Here is a 25,050-nt window from a genome sequence, read left to right on the forward strand (position 1 = left end):
GGTGGTACCCCATCAACTAATCCATTCATTCAAAATAATCACTGTGCAGGGACCCTGAGCAGAAGCATCTGTGTTTGGGGAGCTGAAGGAGAGACATTCTAAATATTCCCTACCTGTGAGGAGGGCGTGGTAGTGGAGGCCCCTTTCCTTGTCCTGATGGGAGCAGACATCAAATAAGTAGGCTTTGATGGGCCCATCAACGAAGTCAGCAGCAAAATCAAAGAGAACCACACCCATCATAGTGATGCTAATGGCCCAAATCATCCTCTTCCTGGGGTCTGCAATCAAAGCTAGAAGAGAAATAAAAATTGCTCTTCTAAATTCTGCTTTACAATGATCTGCATTTTTTATTACCACCAAAATTGCTGTCATCCAAGTCCTCTCCCTTTGGTTTCATTGTGTTTTGTTTTTCCAAATAAAAATGCCTTTATTACTTTTCTGGTTTAAAAAGTTATGTATGTTCCAAAAGATCTTTGTTGCATGTCCCAATGTGCAAAGTCAATATAATTTTTTACCCCCGGAATGTATATCAAACATGTATGAAGATTTCAAAACAAGCCCAGCAGGCTTTCCAACAAACGGAAAGTGAAGTTGCACATTTCATTTCAGCTACCTATTTCTAAATCATTGATTTTTGTAAAAATGTTATACTGTACAGAAGAGAAGTCTCTCTTTCTCAATAAACATACAGTAACCTCCCCCCCAAAAAAATTATGTATATTATTCACAATACCTAAAAGGTAGAAACAACACAAGCGTCCATCAAGAGAAGAATGGATAACAAAAAGTGGCATATCTCTATGATGGAATAGCATTCAGCCATAAAAAGGAATGAAGTTCTGAGACATGCCTCTACATGGATGAACCTTGAAAACACTGTTATGGAAAAGAAGCTGCACACAAAAGGATAAATAATGTATGATTCCACTTATATGAATTATCTAAAATAAGTAAATTCATAAGAAAGTAAGTAGATGAGAAGTTGCCAGGGGCTGGTGGGAGAGCTGGGAATTGGAAATTATTACTTAATGGGTACAGAGTTTCTCTTTGGGGTGATGGAAAAGTTTGGTAATGGATCATGGTAGTGGTTGCATGATATTGCAAATGTAATTAATGCCACTGATTGGACACTTAAAAATGGTTAAAACTGCAAATTTTATGTTGTATATATGTGACTACAATAATTTTAAAACTTAATTAATTAAGTGTGCCAACATCCTAAACAGGCAACATTAGTGGTTACCTAGGAGTGGTGGGGGAAGGGAATGGGGAGTGAGTGCTAATGGTTTTGAGGTTTCTTTTCAGGGTGATGAAAATGCCCTAAAATTAGATTGTGGTGATGGTTGCACAACATTGTGGATATCCTAAAGACTGATGAACTGTACACTTTAAAAGGGCAGATTGCATCATATGTGAATTGTGTCTCAGTAAACTTTTAAAAATTCTGTACGCTTATTGTAAACAATTCCAAGATAGGGAGAAACTGGGGGGGAAATGCTTCAAATTCCAGGGCCAGTGATGACTCTCTTTTCAAACATCCCATTACGGATGCATATACATTCAGATAGAGTTGTACGATTGAACCTGGAAGCCAAAGCCAAGCTTCTCAAACTTTGACGTGCTTAAACATCACCTGGAGGACTTGTTAAAAAACAGATTCCTGAGCCCTGCCCTCCAAGATTCTCATCCAGTTGGTCTGATGTGGAGCCTCAAATGTGCATCTCTACCAAGCCCCTAGGGGATGCTGATGCTGCAGGTAAGAGACCACCCTGCGACTCACCTATGAGGGGGATCATGTTGCACACGCTCCTCTATAAACAACTTTCTTCATGTCTTGTCATTTCAGTGAAGGAAGAGCTACCTCACCATTTTTAACAGCTAAGTAATACTCATTCTATGGACATGCCACAATTCATTTGCCCAATCTCCTAGAAAGAAAAATTGTTTCCCTTGCTTTCAGTTTATTTTTTTAACTGAAGAATAATGTGGGATATATCCACACGTGTTAAAAAAAATTACAGTACGAAAATAAGTAAAAAAATTAGACTACCTTCCATTTCTTACATCCAGTCCTAGATGCAACTGCTCTTATCAGGTTTATTTTGGTTCTCTTTTTTGGGGGATGAATTTTTCCAGAAATACCTTACATTCATGTATTGATGCTGTCTTTTCAATATTTACAAATGATAAATAACTATCCTGCCTCATAATCAACTATTCTGCTAGCTTGAGAATTAAAGTCTAAAAATGTGTGTTATTTTTAATAATGCTTTTTTCAATGCAACTTTTTATTTATTAAACTACCAGTTACCGATTAATGGCTGGAAAAATGTGCTCACCATTGAGGTTTGTGATTGTCCAGAATTTGCAATGCAAAAATGTCCCCTTGAGCTGACAGGCTGCTGGCATGCACCGTTAAAAGACTCTACACAAAGCTACGCTCAGAATTAAGTCTTATTTGGACATACAGGTGATTCATCACAAATATTTATGGAGCCATTTGACAGCTAGTCAAGTCAACAAAGTATTAAACAGGGCAAAAAGGGCTCAAGACAAAACTCAACTGACTTAAATATTTAATTTGATAAAATGGATAAAAATTTAATTCTATTTTAAAATCCCCCCAACAATAAAAGACAATACATTCTGACATTTCTAAAAGCAAAGGTTCCCCAGTCACAGAATTGGATTCACTCAAAGGTGGAAGTTCATTGTAACCTGGAAGAGATCAGTGTCAGATAGGGAAATTCACGTTCTCCTATTGCGTTGCTTAACAGGACATTTCTCCCTGCCTGTCTGGCGTGTGCGTCCACATACCTGATAGAGCAGCATCTCCGTTGAGGTAGAGGGCCATGCCCAAGAGCATCATGATGCTCAGAGTGAGGATGTAGGGTCTCCGCCGGCCCCACCTGGACCGGCAGTGGTCGCTGGCCGATCCAACCACGGGTTGCAGCAGGAATCCCAGGATGGGACTGAGGAGCCACACCACGCTGTACAGGCTCTTGGGCAGGCCCACGCTGAGCAAGACTGGGGTCACGTAAGCTGCTTCCACTGCATAGCAAAACTCCCGGCCAAACATGGCCAGGCTGTGCATGATGAGTCTGCCCCTGGGTCTTTTAGGCAGTTCCACAGAGCCAAATGGTTCATCCTCAGGGAGGGATTTATAGGTGTGAACTCCAGTTTGTCCACTGTTGCCACCCATGGCCACTGGATGAGGAAACTTCTTTTGAGCCACCAGCTCCTGTGTAGTCCTCGGTTTGTGCTCCAAGCTGGATTTCCCATGAAGCCTGGCTGAGCAGCCAACAGGGATGGGCAGGCAGGGGGAAGGGCTCACATTCTTTCCTGTCTCCAGGATCACAAGTTATGATGAGAGAGAAGGGGGTGGGCGCTGGAAAGCATGACAGAGATTAGCTGCTGTGAGGCCTCCGGCTCCCTAGAATGTTTTCCTAAAGAACGCTCTCTTTGTACTTTTTCTGTTCCTCTCTCTCCCTCTGTCTCTGTCTCTGTCTGTCTCTCTCTCTCTCACACACACACATTCACACACACACAGAATTTTGAAATAATAAAGCCCTATTACACAAGCATTGTCAAAACAGAAATGAGTCTGTATCTTTTTTATAAATCTCCTTTTTAGATTTATAGGTATTCTGTCCTTCCTGACAACAAGCTTTCTAGACACACAGCAGGGAAACAACTAGACTTACAATGGTGGGAGATCATGAACTCTTCCTCTAAATCACGAGCAGTCTCACACAGCTCTGATATTTTCCTTCATGACACCTAAAACACTTTATAATTAGATATTCCTGTGTTTATTCTCTATCTCTTATGTTAATTAGTCTTAGATCTCTTTTCCAGCAGAGATCAGGTCTGTTTCACTCATTATTGTATCCCTAACATCTAGCATGATACCTGGCACCACTGGGCCTCAATAAATATTTGCTAAAGGAAATACTGGATGTATAAAATATATACACTCATTTTGACATGCCAGCCAACTGCCTGTTTGTTCGAATCCATTTCCTGCCATCCCCCAACTCCCATGCTGTGTATGATGGTTCAGTTCATGTGTCAGCTTGGCTAGTTACGGTGTCCAGTTGTTTGGTCAAGAAAGTGCTGGCCTGATTGTCACTGTGAGGATATTTTGTGGATTTAAATCATTAACCAGTTGATTTCATCTATGGCTGATTACAAGGAGATTATCTGCAGCAATAAGAGAAGTCTCATCCAATCTGTTGAAGGCCTTAAAGGGAGACTGATGATTTCAGCAGTCGGAAGGAAGAATTTCTCTCTCTACTTCAGTGAGAGAGCATCTTCTGGGGAATTCATCGAAAACCTTCATTGGAGTTCCCAGCCTGTGGCCTGCCCTATGGAATTTGGACTCACCAATCCCCACAGTCACTTGAGCCAATTCCTATTATAAATCTTATAATATTTACATACATATATCCTGTTGGTTCTGTTTCCCTGGAGAATCCTAATATACTCTGTATCATGGGAGTCTATTCCCCTGTCCCCTTGCTCTTTGGCTTCTAGGTAGATTTGGCCACTGGGATGCACTGCTGGGAAGAATGGAGGATGGGAAAAGGAAAGAAGGCAGGGGATCCACAACCCTCCCTACCCCAACTTCTTCTCTTCCCCCTTCCTGAAGCATTGTGGCAGTGGCTGCATCTCCACTGTGACTCCAGCTTCCAACAGGCAACCTTGGCCTCTGGGCCCGGTAACCTGACCTCTCCCATTGACCCTGCAGCCATAGCAGGGTTCTTGGTTTCCAACAGGTGTTTCTGTTTGGATAACTTCACTATCCCCTGGTTTGGCTTCTCAGCCCTTTCCTTACCAGTGCAAATCTCTGTATTAAATTTCCTCTGTTTTAAAGACTTCAAGTGGGTCATAACTTTACTTGCTGGACCCTAAGTTCACACGAAAAGACTGAGTTGCAGGGAGAAAGGAAAAGCCTAAAAACGGTTTAAGAACAAGACTTGTAGTCAGATTAAAGTTTACATTCTGGTTATGCCTCTTCCTAGCTGTATTCCCTTGGGCAAAACAAACTTGCTTTTCCCAAACTGTGTGACAAGGTGTCTGAGGGGTATCTCAGGATATTTAAAATTTCCAAGTAAGCAAAGGAGAGGCTAAACCTGCTTATAATTGTACCTGAGTCTTCCTTTAAGTAACTCTTTGTTGCTCAGATATGGCCCTCTCTCTTTAACTAAGCCACTTTGCTGGGTGATCTCACTGCCCACCTCCCTATGTGGGACCAGACTCCCAGGGGTGTAAATCTCCCTGGCAACACAGGATATGACTCCCATGGATGAATCTGGACCCTATATCGTGGGATTGAGAACATCTTCTTGACCAAAAAGGGATGCAAAATGAAACAAAATAAAATTTCAGTGGCTGAGAGATACCAAATGGAGCCGAGAAGTCACTCTGGTGGGCACTTTTATGTACTATATAGGTTTTGATGTATTGGAATAGCTAGAAGTAAATACCTGGAACTATCAAACTGCAACCCAGTAGCCTTGACTCTTGAAGACTATTGTATAACAATGTAGATTACAAGGGGTGACAGTGTGATTGTGAAAGCCTTCTGCATCACACTCCCTTTATCCAGTGTATGGATGGATGAGTAGATAAATGAGGACAAAAACTAAACGAAAAACAGGGTGGGGGGGGGAGATGATTTGGGTGTTCTTCTTTATTTTTTATTCTTATTTTTACTTTTTCTGGCACAAGGAAAATGTTCAAAAAATAGACTGGGGTGATGAATGCACAACCAAATGATGGTACTGTGAACAGCTGATTTTATACCATGGATGATTTTTATGATATGTGAATATATCTCAATAAAACTGAATTTAATAAAAAAAATTTCAAAGTAATTTGTGAAACGTTATGTCTGTCAGATACCACATGAACTAGTCGTTAATTCACACTTTCAACATTAGATTGCACTACAATCCTTTCTATAATTTCATGTTTTGGTGAAGCTGGGTTTTCCAGAGTTGCTCTGATAAAAATCAAGTACTATATATGAAAATCAATGTGGATTAAAAAATGAGAGTGGGGGTGTCCAATCTGATTCCAAGGCTGGACAACCTATGCAGTGCCCAACGGGTATTCACATTCCATTAGTAAGTAATTGTGATTAAGAATGAAATAAAAATATTATTTTCTTTCAATTTATGTGTATTGATTTTTTTCCAAACAGCAAATAAGTTGTTAGACATAAATACTTATCAAATTGTTAAGTTATTGGGACCTAATTATTTAAATGGAACAGTTAGATATTTCTTTTGGTCTAGGGGCACTGTGAAAAAATTACTGACACACTAAGGAAGACTTGACCTAACAAGGTTTGGGACCTTCTGAGCCTCTGTTTCTTCATCTATAAAATGGAGATGCTTGCCCCACCCACTCCTAGTGATGTTGAAGAGCTACTGGGAGACTGCATGCACTGGACATTGTTGGCTACCTAGCCAACATCCATTCTCCACACCTCTATCCTGATGAAACCTGCCTTGGATTCAGAAACCCACCCCACCCCTCCTTCAACTGCCCATGTGCTTCTGAGGAAGCTGAGCCCAGGAAAGCCAACAGGAGCCGACTTGCTTTGTCTATGGTAATCCTGCCTTCCTTGCCAAAGACTGGTGTAGCAATGACTAACAGTCCAAGGAGACACAAGACAAGGTTTGCTGAGTGCTTCTGAGACCCTGTCTTTGTTTGGAAGTCATTGTGTGTGGATATGTGATCCAGAACTTGCTACTAGCCTGAAGATAAAGCAAATGCAAGGAGGATGGAGATTTGGCAGAGCCAGAGAGGCAGGGAAACAAGGCCTGAGTAACTGGATCCAGTCAACCCTATAACCCACCCTCCCTCTAGACTATAGGTATGCGAGCCCAAACATTTTCTTCTGGTTTTGAATACTGTTACTTGCAGCTGAAGGCATCCATATTTGATATAGGTGAAAATATCTTGCTAACAATAAAGAGCAATGTAACCATTTTATCAAAGCTTAGAACTGTTCAGACATGAGCACAGAGACAAGAGGCCTGGATGCAACAGTTACCCTGTTCCATGTGATTTGTTTTTATCATAGTTGGTGAATCTCATCACTTCCTGCATTGTGGTATCAAAAGATAGTGTAAATAAATGTATACCAAACTTTGTATTTAAGAATACAATTCCTCTTTCACCAGAATTTACCATCTTCAATTGCCTGCTCCTCTTCCATCTTCTTTAAAACTTCATATTTTCTTTCCACCTGTCCACTTGCCTATTTTTAATATACAGTTCATCAAAAGATCACTAAATGTAGTGCTTCCTGTATAGGGTCTTGGACTCTTCGGAAGAAGGAAAGCATGGGCCAATAACAAATTAAAAGCTACTTACCTGGCTTACATACATTTATTCTTTAAAAGTTCACACCCTAACAAACCCAATTTCTCATTCAATAATTTTGTGTAAAGTCAACCACAGAAATCAGTATTCTAAGCTATCCCTCCTGTTTATTTACAGATTTTTGCCTTTCCCTACCAATCCATTCAACACATTTTTTGACTACCTATTATTCAGTAGCAAAGATAAAAAGACTTAATTCATATCCTTTAGGACAGTGCTACTCAAAGTGTGGTCCTTGAACCTGCAGCATTATACTCACTTGGAAGCTTGTTAGCAAAACACATTCATAGGTCCCAGCCTAGACCCACTGCATCAGAATCTTGGGGGGTGGCGCCCGGGAATCTGTGTTTTAATATTCTCTCCAGATGATTCTTTTGTGGGCTAGAGTTTCAGAACCACTACTCTAGGAGCTTATTTGGGCTAGTGAAGAGTTGAAGAATTGAAGAGTTATGTAAACTACAGTATTACAAATTACTACATTCAGGGATATGTACAAAATGCAATGGGAACAATTACTGAGCACTTAGGATGCTCCAGTTACCTCACAGGCAGTGTCAAAAACATTGCAATAGATGACATTTGAAGCCAAGACCTTCCTGACCCCAAAGTTCCTGATCTCTGTACAAAACTGTCCTGGATTTCAGAATCACAGAAGTTTGACAAAGAAGGCTCTGTTTGAGCCAAGTCTGAGTTGCTAAGTCAACAGCTGGAGCAGAGGGGCCAGGAGTATTGTTAGTCCCAGAAAATGATGCAGTATATGGAACTTCAGGCAGTCCAATATAAAGTGCTGGGGAGGCTGAGGAACAGGGAAGGGATGGGGTGGGGTGGGATTGAACAGCTACATAGAAGTATCATTAGAAATAAAGGATTGATATGCTATGTAAATGAGTTTATGTTTTATTCTCTAGGTGGATGGAATACCACTGAAGAATTGTACAAGACTGAAAAGACCAGCTTGGTGTCAAAAAGATTATGGATAGAGGTCACAGTGGAAAAACAGGAAAAGGAGTGATACTGTAAGTCAAAAGACAGGTAGGGAAGCTGAGAAGTTGCCCAGGGAAGATATTAAAGGCCAGAATGAAAGCAGTGATGGGAGTTAGGCAAAGGAAGTGATGGATATGAGAGCTGTTCAAGTGGAATTGACAGCACTTTGCTATTGAGATTCATTCCTTTAATAAATATTTACTAAATTTCTCCTACAAGCTAGGCACTATTACAGGAATGGGAGATTTAGCATTGAATAAAACCTAAAACTCCCTCATAAAGTTTCCATTCTAGTGTGTGTTGGCAGAGGGAGGAGGGGTTGGGCTGTAGTTAATAAAAAAATATGTCAATAGTAGTATGTATGCAAAGAAAAATAAAGCAGAATGAGGGTATATATAGTGAATGTTGAGGCGGCTGCTACTTTAGACAGGGATCAGGAAAGGACTCCATAAGGTAACATTTGGGCAGTGGCCTGAATGAAGTGAGGGGTGAGCTGTGGGCCTACTGGGGGAAGAGAGACCTGATGGGAATGGATGAAGAAGATGGTAAGAGAGGAGGAGAAGTTTAGAATAACTTTCAAATGGATGATGGTGCAATTTACTGACAAAAAGAGATATATTTGGGTAATGCTAACAGGTGGCCACAAAGAAGAATCAGGCACACAGAAGAGCAGTCTATGAGAGGTGGGAGTCATCTGGAGGAAACCTCAAGAGCATTTTTTAAAATCCTCATTCACAGACACAGACTGAATAATTTCCTTGTCAAAATAAAAAGGTCAGAATTTTCTACTGAAAGGACATTTGCTTTGATAAACAGAAGAGCCGGATATATGACATGTCACAAGATGCTATTTAAATACTATTTTGAAAACTTTGAGAGCTTTCCAAAACTTATAAACACAAGTAAAACATTAGTAAAAAATAAAAGCTTTATTTAATAAAATGTATTACATTAATTCACTTAAAATATATATTATGCATTTAAGTATTTTAGTATCAACAAATATATTCCATTAGATAAATTGGAAGGCATGAAAACTGTCAGAAATCATTCCTGAATCAAAAGCCCTGATGCTATCCATTTTCAAAATTCAATCATTACTATATAATCAGAGTCTTCAATTATTTCTTAATTAGGAGAGATGCCCCACTGTGATAGTGTTCTTTCACACTTCCATGCATACAATCTTAGGTATTATTCTATACTGTATATGTAATATTCAAACTCACTTGAAGTGTGGGGCTGGAAGTCAGAGATTAGCTTTTGGTTTATTACTCTCAACAATTTTATCTGAATAAAGCTTAACAATCTCTTCCTGGCTGAACCCAAATTCTTTAAGTATCTCTTCAGTGTGTTCTCCTATGAAAGGATTTCTTTTGGAAGAAGGGATTGCTGGGGTGCTTGACAGCAGAGGTGCAGGGCGGGGACTCATGCCCAGCTCCCCATTGGTGATAAATGAGCCCCGTTCTCTGTTATGATCATGGTGGGCAGCCTCTTCAAAAGTCAGAACCGGAGTCACACATGCATCTGTGCCGTCGAAGATCTGACACCACTCTGCCTTTGTCTTCTTTGCAAATGCATCTGCAAATTTCTTCTTCATTTCTGGCCAATCAGTCATGCTCATCTGATCAGGAAGTTCATGAGAATTCAGCCCAAGTCCTGAGGGAAAAACACAATTTCTTAAATTACTATGTTTTGGCTAGAATGATTATAATCAACAAAACTGAGTTTTGAGCTGGCCACACTGTTCCAAATAAGATGTTTACTCCATAAGGGTTTTTCAAATGGGTCAAGTGAAGAAACTCAAGGTCAGTCTGAAGTAGGAGCCAAAAGCTAGAGAGTGCAGATAGACTCTCTATGGCCAAAATTTTATTATTTACATCTAATTTCACCACAGTAGTCTATTTTCAATGGTCTAGTTTCCAGAAATTGATTTCTTCCTTCTGTCATATTGAATTAAAATCACCCCATATTTGATATATGCCTAAACCCTACAAAAAATAAAATATAAACAATTTTACACATGACTATTTCAGTTTTCAAGGAAGAAGCTTAAGGATAAATGCTTAAATTCGGAATTCTACCTTTATAAAGTATATTCATTTCTCTTTATTTTGGTTAAATAAGAGAGCTCTAAGAGGACAGTGATATTTAACTTAAAAACCTCTTACAAAACTGCTTTTAATTAGGAACAAAGGACTTGTTGGTAGGCAAAGACTCATGCAAACCATACCTGTAGCAAACAGGACAGAAAGTTATCAGCCAGTCAGCAGTGGGCGCGCCAACTCCTCCCTCCAGCCTGGAAGGGCCTTGAGGGCCCGTCCACAACTCAAGGCAGAGAGGATACAAACAGCCACCAGGGGATTTAACAGGGAGGACGGTTTCTCTGGCCCACAACCTGTGGCAGAGCTGGGCTTCCTTTCCTGTCCTTTCCTGCCTGAGCCTACCCCTGTGGACCCCTCCTAACTGTACTGCTGATTAAATTACCAAATGGGACACCTGACTGGGGAATGGTGTAGGGTCACTTTTCTTTGCTTATGTAAGAGTGTATTTAGTTAGAGTAGAGTGATAATGTCAGGCCCTTCTCCTCATGCACAATATTCTGTGTCTGGCCCATGTTAATCACTTCTAATCATCATTTTCTTTCCTACCTTGGTGAAGTGCAATAATTACAAACTGCTCTAAAGATGTAAAACTCCCTAAAGAGTTAGGAAGGCCGTGGATACTGCAAGCTCTTCTTAAGGTATCAAGGGATATGTGGAAACAAAAACTTACATAGTTCTGGATTTTTGTAAAGGGCAACCTAAGGAATATATAAGTAAATTTTTCTCTGTAGCTCTTTGTTCCATTCAAATACCAGGAAAGATATAGAGCCATAGTTACAGATTTGTCACCATAATCTACAAAGGAAGAGGCCTTTCAATCTGCCTCCTCTTTCCTGATTGCCCCAAACCCTGTGATTGAAAGACACACAAAATGAGCAGTTATCCAGAAATGGTGATATAGATCATAGCTATTGTTGGCATGCCTTTTATCAGAATGTGATCAGAATCCGAACATTAAAACTGCAGCCAATATGTTCTCTCTCTAACAAACATTAGACTTCAGATTACACAAATCATGGTTGAGAAACTGAAAAAGTACAAGGAATCAAAAGACCCTGGAGTTGATCCCAAACTCTTACACCTCAGCTCTACCATTTCCCCATCATCCTTCCTCAGCCCATAACTTCCCAGCCTGCTCAAGTCCCTGACCCAGGCCACAGAATAAACCACCTGTGGTTTAGGGTGGGCTGTTTCCTGGGTTCTTAATATTCCAATATAGAACTCAGAGTCCAATTCCCTGTAGATAGATAATTATAAATTGTGGCTAGCTTCTATAGAACAATCAGTATTAAATTTCTGCTATTTTAAGTAAAATAGTCTTTTAGGGGCTAGCCTGGTGACTTGTATACCATTTAAAACTTGGGAAAATATGTTTTGAGTTCTAATTACCTTACACACATGTATGCCACAAATATATATATACATACACAAATATACTTGTAACTACACAAAATATCTAATGTTTTAAGTACGTCATAAATTTTACTACCCTATAGTACAATGCTAGACACATAGTCCAAAATTCATGCTCTAAGTATGCAATATTACAATGAAAAATCAGAACAAATATAAATGAATTCGAAAAGACAGTTAGATAAATTTGAGTATAAGCAGACCACCAAAATATACTTTGTACTAACATGAAAAGGTGTCTTTGCTATATTGTTGAGTAAAAAGAGATAGCTATAAACTATAAAACCACTGATGTAAAAAATAAGCGTGTTTGGTGGACTTCCGGAAGATGGCGGTTAGGAGAGACAGGGCAAAAAAACACCTCCATGAAAAATACTAGATAAAAGCCAGAAAGTCACAACAGAACACCAGTTCCAGTGATGTATCAGCTGGACAAGGTCTGCTAAATCCACAGGGACTGTGCACTTGGTGAAACCGGGAGGCTGCATTCTGAAACGAGTGAGTAAGCCTGCTGAGGTGTGGGGAAACCTTGGGTTGGCGTTTGGAGTCGGACTAGTTCTTTTTAAAAACCCAAAAGTGGCTGTGGATACGGCAGCGAGAACCGCACAGGGAAAGGCAGCAGGAGCGGCGTCTCCACAACCTGTGAGTATGCCTCAATACCTGGCGTGGACGACAGCCTTTTGTGCACCTGCTTCTAATTGTCTAGGAGCGAGGAAGGCAGAGGTTAGCCAAAAGGGGAAAAAAAACCAACGCCCCTTACAGCCATCTTCCCAGTGGGCTGGGAATGCTCCTGCCAAAAAACCCAGTGCGACGGGAAGTGTTTCCAGCAACACGCGTGCACGCCACAATACCTGGCATGGTTAATAACCTCTTGTGCACCGCAGCTAACTGTCCTGGAGCTAGGAAGGCAGAGTGGTGCGAAAAGGGGGAAATTAACATGCCCCATTCAGCCATCCTTTCAGCAGGCTGGGAATGCCCCTACATGGCCCGGCAGCCTAGAGCTTCCCTTGAGGGACGGCGAGCACTTGTGACGTAGCACAGCCTTCCCTCAGCAGAGGCCCTAGAAGAGCACGGCTTGGAAGAGTGACCCACTCGGAAATCCCAGGGACCCTAAGCCAATACCAAGGACTTGTGGGTCAGCGGCAGAGACAATCTGTGGCGAGACCGAAATAAAGTTTAGACTCTTGCAACAGCCTTACATCTCCAGGAACACCTGGGAAGTTTGATTATTAAAGCCGCCTTCGCTCCCTAACTGCTCAGACACACACCCAACATTCAGGGTGGACAGTACCAACTACACACGCAAAACTGGTGCACCAACTGGACCCCACAAGAATCAGACCCCCACACACCACAAAGACAAAGTTGGGGAGAACTGGCTTGAGGCGAACAGGTGGCTCGCAGATGCCACCTGCTGGTTAGAGAAAGTGCACGCCACCAAACTGTAGATCTGACAAATTAAAGAGAAGTCTTTGAATTAGCATACGTATCCTAAAAGAACCCTATCAAGTTAAGCAAATACCAAGAGGCCAAAAACAACAGAAAATCTTAAAGCATATGAAAAACCAGACGATATGGATAACCCAAAACCAAACACCCAAATCAAAAGATCAGAGGAGATGCAGTACTTGAAGCAATTAATCAAAGAACTAAAGACAAACAATGAGACCATGGCACAGGATATAAAGGACATGAAGAAGAGCATGGCACAGGATATAAAAGACGTGAAGAAGAGCCTAGAAGAGTATAAAGACAAAATTGCAAGAGTAAATAAAAAAAACAGATGATCTTATGGAAATAAAGAAACTGTCAACCAAATTAAAAAGATTCTGGATACTCATCGTACAAGACTAGAGGAAGCTGAACAACAAATCAGCGACCTGGAGTATGACAAAATGGAAAATGAAAGAACAAAAGAAAGAATGGGGGAAAAATTGAAATGGACCTCAGGGATATGATAGATAAAATAAAACATCCAAATATAAGACCCATTGGTGTCCCAGAAGGGGAAGAGAAGGGTAAAGGTCTAGAAAGAGTATTCAAAGAAATTGTTGGGGAAAATTTCCCAAACCTTCTACACGACATAAATACACAAAGCATAAATGCCCAGCAAACTCCAAATAGAATAAATCCAAATAAACCCACTCCAAGACATATTCTGATCAGACTGTCAAATACTGAAGAGAAGGAGCAAGTTCTGAAAGCAGCAAGAGAAAAGCAATTCACCACATACAAAGGAAAAAACATAAGACTAAGTAGTGACTACTCAGCAGCCACCATGGAGGTGAGAAGGCAGTGGCAAGACATATTTAAAATTCTGAGAGAGAAAATTTTCCAACCAAGAATTCTTTATCCAGGAAAGCTCTCCATCAAATTTGAGAGAGAGCTTAAATTTTTCACAAACAAATGCTGAGAGATTTTGCTAATAAAAGACCTACCCTACTTGAGATACTAAAAGGAGCCCTACCGACAAAGAAACAAAGAAAGGAGAGAGAGATATGGAGCAAGGTTCCGTAATATTAGATGAAGATGCATTTTTTAAGCCATATAGTGACTGTTGAATATAAATTTGGCTTTATTATCATCACAGTCATCATAAGACATAACCCTATATTAAATTATTTTTAATTCCATATTTCAGAGAGGAATGAACAGACATTGCAGAATGGTGACATTATGAAAGAGAAAACATACTAAAACATGGAATAGGTATCACATCCTATTCCATGCTACCATTTCTTTCACTCTATTTCAAATGGATAACTCAGGTTTATGGTATGGCATTCTTTCTGAAACACCAGAAGTCAGAAGAGGAAGATACTTGCCTCACTTTTCTGACTTGCTGATTGTAAATGTGGTCATCTCACTTAACTTCTAAGATGACTCTAAGTTTCCCAATTGATAAAACAGGAATTAGACTAAGAATAATTAAAAACTATTATATTTAAGTCTGAAAATATAGACTTCTTTTGAAAATCCAAAGGAATACTCTCATACTTTTTTGAGAGGATTGAAAAATGTGTATTCTCAATTATGTTTTATTGGTTGGTGTAGATTAGATGCCATTGTCTGGAGATAGGCATGGGATATATAAAGCAAAGGCATATAAGGAGCAGTGTTGGTGAAAATGTCTATTTATATATGGAGAGACATCTGTTATTGTAGTCATTGAACCACTAAATTTAAGTGGCAATTATTAACTTCTATTTCATACACTGAAACAAAAGAACATTAATTGTGGACCCAAGATTTGCTATTTATTGCATAGTTAATGGAAAATACTGAATCATTTTAGCTTCTGAGTTCAGATAGAGGGTTGGGCGAAAAAAAAAAAATCTATTTACTCTCTGATCCCTAAGCTTGTATAGTTTACAGTGAGAATTCCTATAAACGAAACAAAATTCTCTCAATGCATTTAGTTCCTTGGTTCAGATAAAAATAATTAGAATAGCAAGGGTTATGTGCAGGCATGTTTGTAAATATACAAAAGAGGAAGAAGGGAAGTATTGATCTGTGTTCAGATTTATTCTGCAACCTACGTATGGTGAAAAGAGTGCAACAATATCTTCATCTGTAAAATTTATAACACGGCCACTATTATGTGATGTCAAATAAGATGACTACAAATATCTGAAAATTAAATACTATTCTGAAACTTAAAAAATAATCGAGGGGCATATAGGGAAAAATATACCTACTGCAAACTAATTACAGTTAGTGGTATTTTAACGTTCTTTCATCAACAGTAACAAAGGTACTATACCAACACTATGAGTCAGCAATGGAGGGGGGGTGGTTAGGGGTATGGGAGGACTTGAGTTTCCTTTTTTTTGTCTGTATTTCTTTTCTGGAGTAATGAAAATGTTCTAAAAATTGAAAAAAAAATTAATTGTGGTGATGGATGCACAGTTCTATGATGGTACCAGGGGCAACTGTACACTTTGGATCTTTGGATAATTGTATGGTATGTGCATAATCTCAATAAACAAAAAATTTTAAAATAATACAATAAATAAGTGTGTCTGTACACGAAAAGTTCTTGATGGCTAGCCACATGCCAAACTTTCCCAAATTTTAATAACAAGGGAGAATTTTCATGACTTGCATTATAAATTCTGTATTGTTTAAATTTTTCCTAACAAACACATTATTTTGAAATTTTAAAACAAAATTCTCTTCAAGTTTTCATATTTCTTTACTTTGGAAAGCAGCAGGAATACAGCATAATAGAGTTTGCATCTTATTTAGAAACTTGGTATATTTATGTCCAGGCACTGAGGAGTTGAATTACATGTTAAATGAATTGGCAAGGGCCTGGTGGCAACTTGTCCATCTATGTCTAAAGCAAAGGCCAACTAACCTGTACCTGAGAAAAGTTATCTGAGACTCTCTGACCCTGCACAACTGCTAGGATGTTCTGAAACCTGAATCTTGGTTTCCCTGACACAAGAACTTCTGTTGGGGGTAAATTAAGTTTTGTTAATTAGTATTCCATCTCTTTACAAGGCATGCTTTTCTTACTTTTTTTGCTTAAACAACTGTATTTTTTCTTGTGCAACCTCATTGTATTTACTATATAAGCTTCCTCTTTCTCAGGGAGAAACAGAGCACTTCTGTCTTGACAGAGAGCATTCCCCAATTTGCAAATTGTCTCCTTTTGATAAACAATCTCTCTCTTCTAAACTCTTAAAATTTGTCTTTTATTTGACATACAGAATGACTAAAAAAAATCACAGAATTTTAAGGTGAAATAAAAGAGGTGTGTAATTAATACTACCTCAACAAATCATTATAGATGTGGGGGGTTGTGGTCCAGGTTAGCCTGAGATAGAAATAAGCCATATGTGATTAGTAAAATTACTATTTTTCTAAATAACTATTATCAAAGAAACAAAATGGTGAGGCATTTTGGCATGTGCTATGTAGATAAGCAAAGGCTGATTTAACATGCTGAGTCTGCCTAAAGCACGAATCACTCATCAGCTGAAGAGTCATGGTGAATTTTGGAGGGACAGGGTTGGTTAAGGATACTACAAAAGGGTGTGGATGCAAAGAGATAGGGCTGTAAAATATCAGGTAGGTGTAGAGTTTAGACTTGGAAGGAGAAAATTCAAGAGAAGAAGATCAGGAGCAGAGGGGCTAAAGCAATTAAACCACTATAAAAATGTTTTGTTTCATTTTCAGTATTTTCAGAAAGGCTCTTTCATTGAAGTGGCATGTGAGTTGGTAGAAATGAACTTTCCAAACACATATGCTTAAATACAGGAATGGTAGAATAAGGATCTCCAAAAACCTGCTCCTCCATTAAAGCAATGAGAACACTGATAAAAATTATCAAAATCATCTTTTTTGGAATGGTGGAAATTAACTAAAAGATGCAACAAGAGAAAGCGAATTTATTCATGAAACATGACCAAATCTCACAAAAATCAGTGAACTTTGTGGTATTTTAACTTGCATTCATCCCATCCCACTCCCCTGAGTCCTGCAGTAAGCCTCAAAAAATAAAAAATAGAAAATAAACAGCTTCTCAACTGTGAGAGCTGTGAAAATCAGCAGCCTAACAGCCATGAGAGGGGGCATAATGGATTTGAAGCCTCCTCCCCCTCAAAAAAAATCTCATCCTCAGAGAACTGTTTTTATTTGACCTGTCTGGAAGTACCCTGTTTCTGGACTCAGAGTTTGCTCTATCCTATTCCCAGGGTATTTGTCCAAAAAAAAATCAGTGACAGCTGTTTAACAAAGCAGCTATTTGAGGCAGTGTTACCTGTTGGGACTAACAAGAGGCAGACCAAAAAATCTAAAAGGAATAACTGGGGAATGGGATGATCACAGGAGGCTTTGAAAAGCTCCAACATATTCCTGAGAATCTAGAAGCGTATGCACATATGCAGGGTTGCATGCCTGCCTGGGAAAGGCCTGAAAAGGCTCTGATCTCTTGATCTGGTTGACAGCCCCTGCACAAGCAGGAAGTGAAGGCTAAGGAAGAGTCGTAAAGTGCCTGCCAGAGCACTGAGGGCATATCCAACAAACACAGAGCCTCAGAAAAGGATGGAAGACTTACTGGTTCAAAACTGTGCCAGTTTGTATGTATTATGTCCCCTAAAATGCTACATTCTTTAATGCCATCTTGTGGGGGCAGACATATTAGTGATTAGGTTGGAATCTTTGCACGAGGTTTTTTCTATGGAAATGTGACCCACCCAACTGTGGGTAATACCTTTGATCAGATTATTTCCACGGAGGTGTGGCCCCGCCCACTCAGGGTAGGTCTTGATTGATTTACTGGAATACTTTAAAAAGAGCCACGCAGGCCAAGACACTGCTGCAGCCAAGAGAGACATTTTGGAGATGGCCAACGAAAGCAGACTTTTGCTGACACTTTGCCCCGGAGAAGCTAAGAGAGGACAAAATGTCAGAAGAACAACATTTTGAAGAGCACACAGGAGCTGAGAGAGAGGCTTCCCTACTATAATGGCCCAAACTCCATGTCAGAGAACCAATGTGGGGATTCTGTCAGTTGCTGAGTATGTCTATTCCAATTATGCATTCTGGAATTGGGGAAATAGCCATATAATGGGTCTGAGAACCCACTGGAGCCACTGTGAGATGGACTTGAGTTAAACTCCATTGATCACCTGACCTCCATAAGCCCCAACTCTGACTGGTGGACCACAGTGATGTTGTTGCTACTGTTTTTAGTAAAAGAGATTAGGTTTTGTTCTCTGTCATCTATACTCTTGCCCATTGGTCTTGCATTTTCTGGACGCTTAGTTAGGGTTAGAGGCATCATCTTTGGCCGTTAATGACAATGAACTCAATTACCCAAATCCTTGATTTCTGCCTCATTGGAATCTGCTCTAAACCAGGGGTCCCCAAGCACTTTTAATTGTTGACCCCAATCATAAGAAAACTTTAGTCATGCCCCCCCATTGTGTATATTTAACTAAGAAACATACATTGCAGTAATTTTTTAAAATATGAATAGTTTTAATATTTTCTTCCAGTCCCCCAATAGATTGTCTTTCGTGAGCCCTTCTCACCTGTTTTGAAAGAGGAATTCTTATTACTACAATTGTGGTTGTGACTTTTAGACACTTTTGTCCATAAATATAATTATTTTTATCCTAACTTTAACCAAGCTGAATGAACCTTTTGAGACTATGGAAAATATTTTAATAGCATTAAGGAATTTATTTTAAAAGTCAAAAAATTGGAATTATTAAATTGGTTTAAGGCTACTACTAATACTATATGTAAAAAGAAAATGAAGTCACAGAAGTAGTGATTTTATAAAATGCTAACCCAGTGAATTCTCTTTTATCTGTAATATTTCCTAGCAAGTAAATGCAAGTGTATAAAGCATTTTTTATCCCACCATTTATGTTACCTTGAGATCTTTCCCATTGCAAAGCATTTCTCTGTACAGCTGCTAATGGCATATACTTTATATTCAAGCCTAAAGTTAACTAAGGATCTTGTAATTACAATTGGTGTATACTACAAAGAAATCAATGTTGATATTGAAAATTTGTCAGATCACGTTTAGAATTTTTACAGGTAGGATAAGTTAAATAACTAATTACGACTTGTAGCATAAGGATTAAAGATACCACTTATTTTAGTTTATGAACAGATACACATTTTTCTTTATTGCAATATGGTGATAATCACACATAAGGTGATGACGACTGTCCCATGCTGCGGCTGGCATTTATCTTTCAAAGACCACCCTCTTGGGTAGAAGGACTAAAATTAAAGGAATATTTGGCCTTAAATTGATATTTTCTTGGCTCATTGGTATATACATTTGTTAGAAGGAAATGAAACCATTTACAGTTCTGTGTTACAAGATGTTTTTATTTTGTAAAATGAATAACAATCTCAGGCTTTTATTACTGCTTTCCCATTGATAGGTTTCAGTTGGATGACTACTTGAGATTATGTAAATAAATATCAAAAGAAATTTAGAGTTTTATACTTTTGAGAAATTTTGTTAGGTGAATTACAATACTGTTCTTAAGCATTCTTTTTCACTTTTTTCCCTCTTTTGCTCTTTTGTTAAATAGTGGTGAGTAGATTTTTTTAAAAAAAGCAATTTTCAGGGAAACACTTTTGAGTGATTTATTACTAATTTCAGACTTCTTAACATCACAGTGAGAATAACCACCTTTAAATATGAAGTTTTTAATGAAGATTTTATTTCAGTATTGAAATTCATTTATAGCTGGAGTTTCACTTTTAATTTCCATAATGGAATTTCTGTTACACTTTAATATCTTGTATCAACATTTGTCCTTGGTGTATATATTTTTAAATATTTATTAATTTATTAGAAAATAACAGTAACAAACCTATCACATAGTGACATAAATAATATATTTTATGAAAAATTAACGATATTTTCAAAATAAATTACCATACCAAAGAGTGGCATTGTTTTACATTTTTAAATCACTTTAACATCTGGCCTAATAAGAAGACAGCAGTGTTCCTACATCTGCTTTTGTGTTCAATCTGTTGTGATACCATATATCATGGAGCCTCTGGAAAAGTTTACTGTACACTCTTGAGAAATTAAGAGTGAAAAAGGCAAATAATGTCTTAGTATTATTATGAAAATAATTTTAACATTGTGAACTCCCTGAAAGGGTCTAGGGATTCCTAGACAACAGTTTGAGTATGACTAGGTTACATAGAAAGTCCTGTTAGAATTGATATTTTAGTACCACATCACTCTGTTTCATGGCTGCAGATGATTGCTCTAAGGATGTGCTCCTGACTCACATACTGAAGCAATGAGCCTCTCTCCAGGGATGATATTCTAGGAATCAGAGGGCTGGAACTTAGTCTCTTTGTTGTGATAGACTGTATAACTTGGGATCCATGTTTTTTTCTGCCCCATGGAGAAGTCAAGCTGCTGAAAGCAGTAGAGATAAGAGATGGAGGGAGCATCCTGACCATGTTCAAGTCTCTGACTCTTGCCATTCCTGAAGCGTGGATACTGCCCTGTCTTTAAGTTCTGGACCATTCCCTACTTTCTTTAAGATAACATCTGCTTTTCCTTGACTGGTTGGAGTTGAATCTTGTAACACAGAACTGTAAATGGTTTCATTTCCTTCTAACAAATGTATATACCAATGAGCCAAGAAAATATCAATTTAAGGCCAAATATTCCTTTAATTTTAGTCCTTCTACCCAAGAGGGTGGTCTTTGAAAGATAAATGCCAGTCGCAGCATGGGACAGTCGTCATCACCTTATGTGTGATTATCACCATATTGCAATAAAGAAAAATGTGTATCTGTTCATAAACTAAAATAAGTGGTATCTTTAATCCTTATGCTACAAGTCGTAATTAGTTATTTAACTTATCCTACCTGTAAAAATTCTAAACGTGATCTGACAAATTTTCAATATCAACATTGATTTCTTTGTAGTATACACCAATTGTAATTACAAGATCCTTAGTTAACTTTAGGCTTGAATATAAAGTATATGCCATTAGCAGCTGTACAGAGAAATGCTTTGCAATGGGAAAGATCTCAAGGTAACATAAATGGTGGGATAAAAAATGCTTTATACACTTGCATTTACTTGCTAGGAAATATTACAGATAAAAGAGAATTCACTGGGTTAGCATTTTATAAAATCACTACTTCTGTGACTTCATTTTCTTTTTACATATAGTATTAGTAGTAGCCTTAAACCAATTTAATAATTCCAATTTTTTGACTTTTAAAATAAATTCCTTAATGCTATTAAAATATTTTCCATAGTCTCAAAAGGTTCATTCAGCTTGGTTAAAGTTAGGATAAAAATAATTATATTTATGGACAAAAGTGTCTAAAAGTCACAACCACAATTGTAGTAATAAGAATTCCTCTTTCAAAACAGGTGAGAAGGGCTCACGAAAGACAATCTATTGGGGGACTGGAAGAAAATATTAAAACTATTCATATTTTAAAAAATTACTGCAATGTATGTTTCTTAGTTAAATATACACAATGGGGGGGCATGACTAAAGTTTTCTTATGATTGGGGTCAACAATTAAAAGTGCTTGGGGACCCCTGGTTTAGAGCAGATTCCAATGAGGCAGAAATCAAGGATTTGGGTAATTGAGTTCATTGTCATTAACGGCCAAAGATGATGCCTCTAACCCTAACTAAGCGTCCAGAAAATGCAAGACCAATGGGCAAGAGTATAGATGACAGAGAACAAAACCTAATCTCTTTTACTAAAAACAGTAGCAACAACATCACTGTGGTCCACCAGTCAGAGTTGGGGCTTATGGAGGTCGGGTGATCAATGGAGTTTAACTCAAGTCCATCTCACAGTGGCTCCAGTGGGTTCTCAGACCCATTATATGGCTATTTCCCCAATTCCAGAATGCATAATTGGAATAGACATACTCAGCAACTGACAGAATCCCCACATTGGTTCTCTGACATGGAGTTTGGGTCATTATAGTAGGGAAAGGCCAAGTGGAAGTCACTAGAATTGCCCCTACCTAGCAAAATAGTATATCAAAAGCAAAACCGGATTCCAGGAGGGATTGCAGAGTAGTGCCTGGACATGCAAGGACTTGAAGGATGTAGGGGTGGTGATTCTCACCTCATCCCCATTCAACTCTGTTTGGCCTGTGCAGAAAACAGAAGGATCCTGTAGGATGACAGTGGATTGTCTTACAAAATTAATTGTACCCTCAATTATTTTAATATGCTTTAGAGAAGTATAGTGTTTCTATTCACCAACTGCAAATAATCAGCACCTTCAAGGCCATTTCCAAATCTGCTAATTCTGCTCCTAAAAACACGTGATCTAGTACCATGGCCATCAATTTTCTGAGATTGGCATTAAGAGAATTTTCATGTAGCATATGGCAACTCAATGGAAATAAGTCTTTTGGAAATACAATATACCAAGAGTATATCTAAATATACCAAGAGTTTTATCACTAATTGTTCTTTACCTTTACGTGGGAACAATAATACAATAGCAAAGGAAAGTCATCTGAGTTTAACCTGAGTTGGATTTTAAGTTATCTAAGAAATACAGAAACAAAGCAGTATACACAAGATAGGTATCCAGTGGATCCTGAAAGCACAAGTAAGTTACATGAGGAAGTGGCCCAAATGCCCATAGTCCCCACTCCTGCCACATTACCTTTTCCTTCTCAGCCCACAGCTACAGCCTCTTACAATCAACTGACTGAGAAAGAGAAAACTTGGGACTGGTTTACAGATGGTTCTGAACGATATGCAGATGTCACCCAAAAGTGGACAGCTGCATCACTGCAGTCCCTTTCTGGGATGTCCCTGAAGGGCAGTGGTGAGGGGAAATCTTCCCAGTGGGCAGAATTTCAAGCAGTGTACCTCGTTGATCATTTTGCTTGGAAGGAGAAATGGCTGGAGGTGTGTTTGTATACTGATTCATGGGCTGTCACCACTGACTGGATGGATAGTCAGGAACTTGGAAGGAACATGATTAGAAAATTGGTGACAAAGAATTCTGGGGAAGAGGTATGTGGATAGACCTTTCAGAGTGTGCAAAAAACATGAAGATACTTGTGTCCCATGTGAATGCTCACCAGAGGGTGATTTCAGAAGAGGAAGATTTTAATAATAAAGTGGATAAGATGATCCACTCTGTGGATACCAGTCAGCCTCTTTCCCCAGCCACTTCTGTTATTGTCCAATAAGCTCATGAACAAAGTGGCCACGGTGGTAGGGATGGTGGTTATGCAGGGGCTCAGCAACATGAACTTCTACTCACTAAGACCAACATGGCTATAGCCTCTGCTGAGTGCCCAATCTGCCACCAGCAGAGACCCACACTCAGTTCCAATATGGCACCATACCCAAGGTGATGAGCATGCTACCTGGTGGCGGGTTGATTACACTGGACCACTTCCATCATGGAAGAGGCAGCAATTTGTTATAACTGGAATAGACACATACTCCAGATATGGGTCTGCCTTCCCTGCATGCAATGCTTCTGCCAAAACTACCATCCATGGGCTTACAAAATGCTTTATCTACTGTCATGGCATTCCACATAGCATTGCTTCTTATCAAAGAATCCACTACAAAGCAAATAATGTGCAGGAATGGGCACATGCTCATGGAATTCTCTGGTCTTACCACGTTTCCCATCATCCCAATCAGCTGGATGATAGAATGGTGGAATGCCTTTTGAAGACTCAATTACAGCATCAACTAGGTGGTAATACCTTGCCGGTCTGCGGCAATGTTTTCCAGGAGTCTGTGTATGCTCTAAATCGGCATCCACTTTATGGTGCTGTTTCTCCCACAGCCAGGATTCACATCCCCAGGAAACAAGGGGTGGAAGTGGGAGTGATACTACTCACTATTACCCCTAGTGATCCACTAGAAAAAATTTTTGCTTCCTGCCCCTGCAACCTTAAGCTCTACTGGTCTACAGGTCTTAGTTCCAAAAGGAGTGCTTCCACCAGGAGATATGATTCCATTGAACTGGAAGCTAAGACTACCACCTATGTGCTCACTATGGGCTTCTCATGTCTCTGAACCAACAGGCAAAGAAGGGAATTACTGTACTGGCCGGAGTGACTGATCCTGACTATCAAGGGGAAATAGGATGTCAACTACATAATGGAAGTAAAGAAGAGTGTGCCTGGAATATAGGAGATTCTCCAGAATGTTTTAGTACTACCATGCCCTATGACTAAAGTCAATGGAAAGCTGCAACAACCCAGTCCAGGAAGAACTATCAATGGTCCAGAAATTTCAGTAATGAAGGTTTGTGTCACCCCACCAGTCAAAGAGCCTTGGCCAGCCAAGGTGCTTTCTAAGGGTAAAGGAAATATGGAATGGGTGGTGGAAGAAGGTAGCGATAAATACAAACTATGCCCACGTGACCAGTTACAGAAATGAAGACTGTAATGGAATGAATATTTCTTTCTTGTTTTGTTATGAATATGCTTGAATATATACTTAAACCAAGTATCATTTTCCTCTCCCCAATCTTATTTCCTTATCATATGACACAAGTTGTATTAGTTCATGTTGTACTATCTAAGTCATAGGACATCAAGTTTAAGATTGAATATTACCCAAGGACTTGCACCACATTCTGGAGAGATTTAGTGCATTTCCAGTTGTACACAGGAC

At 39.0% G+C, this 25,050-nt stretch overlaps 2 protein-coding genes across 4 annotated transcripts in view; both read right to left on the reverse strand.

The window, feature by feature from the left end:
- Positions 1-3,310, reverse strand: part of SLC45A2 (solute carrier family 45 member 2) — a 40,903-nt gene extending 37,593 nt beyond the window's left edge. For both annotated transcript variants that reach the window (XM_037799189.1, XM_037799190.1), the window contains exons 1-2: positions 2,818-3,310; positions 114-290 (exon numbers count right to left, since the gene is read on the reverse strand). In XM_037799189.1, the coding sequence (XP_037655117.1) occupies positions 114-290; positions 2,818-3,202 (562 nt within the window). In that variant the 5' untranslated portion in view covers positions 3,203-3,310. The remainder of the gene's footprint in view (positions 1-113; positions 291-2,817) is intronic.
- A 5,982-nt stretch (positions 3,311-9,292) lies between these two features.
- The window catches only part of AMACR (alpha-methylacyl-CoA racemase), a 55,762-nt gene continuing 40,004 nt past the window's right edge, over positions 9,293-25,050 (reverse strand). The window contains exon 5 of one of the 2 annotated variants that reach the window (XM_037799030.1): positions 9,293-10,041. In XM_037799030.1, coding sequence (XP_037654958.1) covers positions 9,632-10,041 — 410 coding nt within the window. In that variant the 3' untranslated portion in view covers positions 9,293-9,631. The remainder of the gene's footprint in view (positions 10,042-25,050) is intronic. The other variant, XR_005210924.1, reaches the window with a different exon arrangement.

Source organism: Choloepus didactylus, chromosome 11 (genome assembly GCF_015220235.1).
Source record: "Choloepus didactylus isolate mChoDid1 chromosome 11, mChoDid1.pri, whole genome shotgun sequence".
NCBI lineage: Eukaryota > Metazoa > Chordata > Mammalia > Pilosa > Megalonychidae > Choloepus > Choloepus didactylus.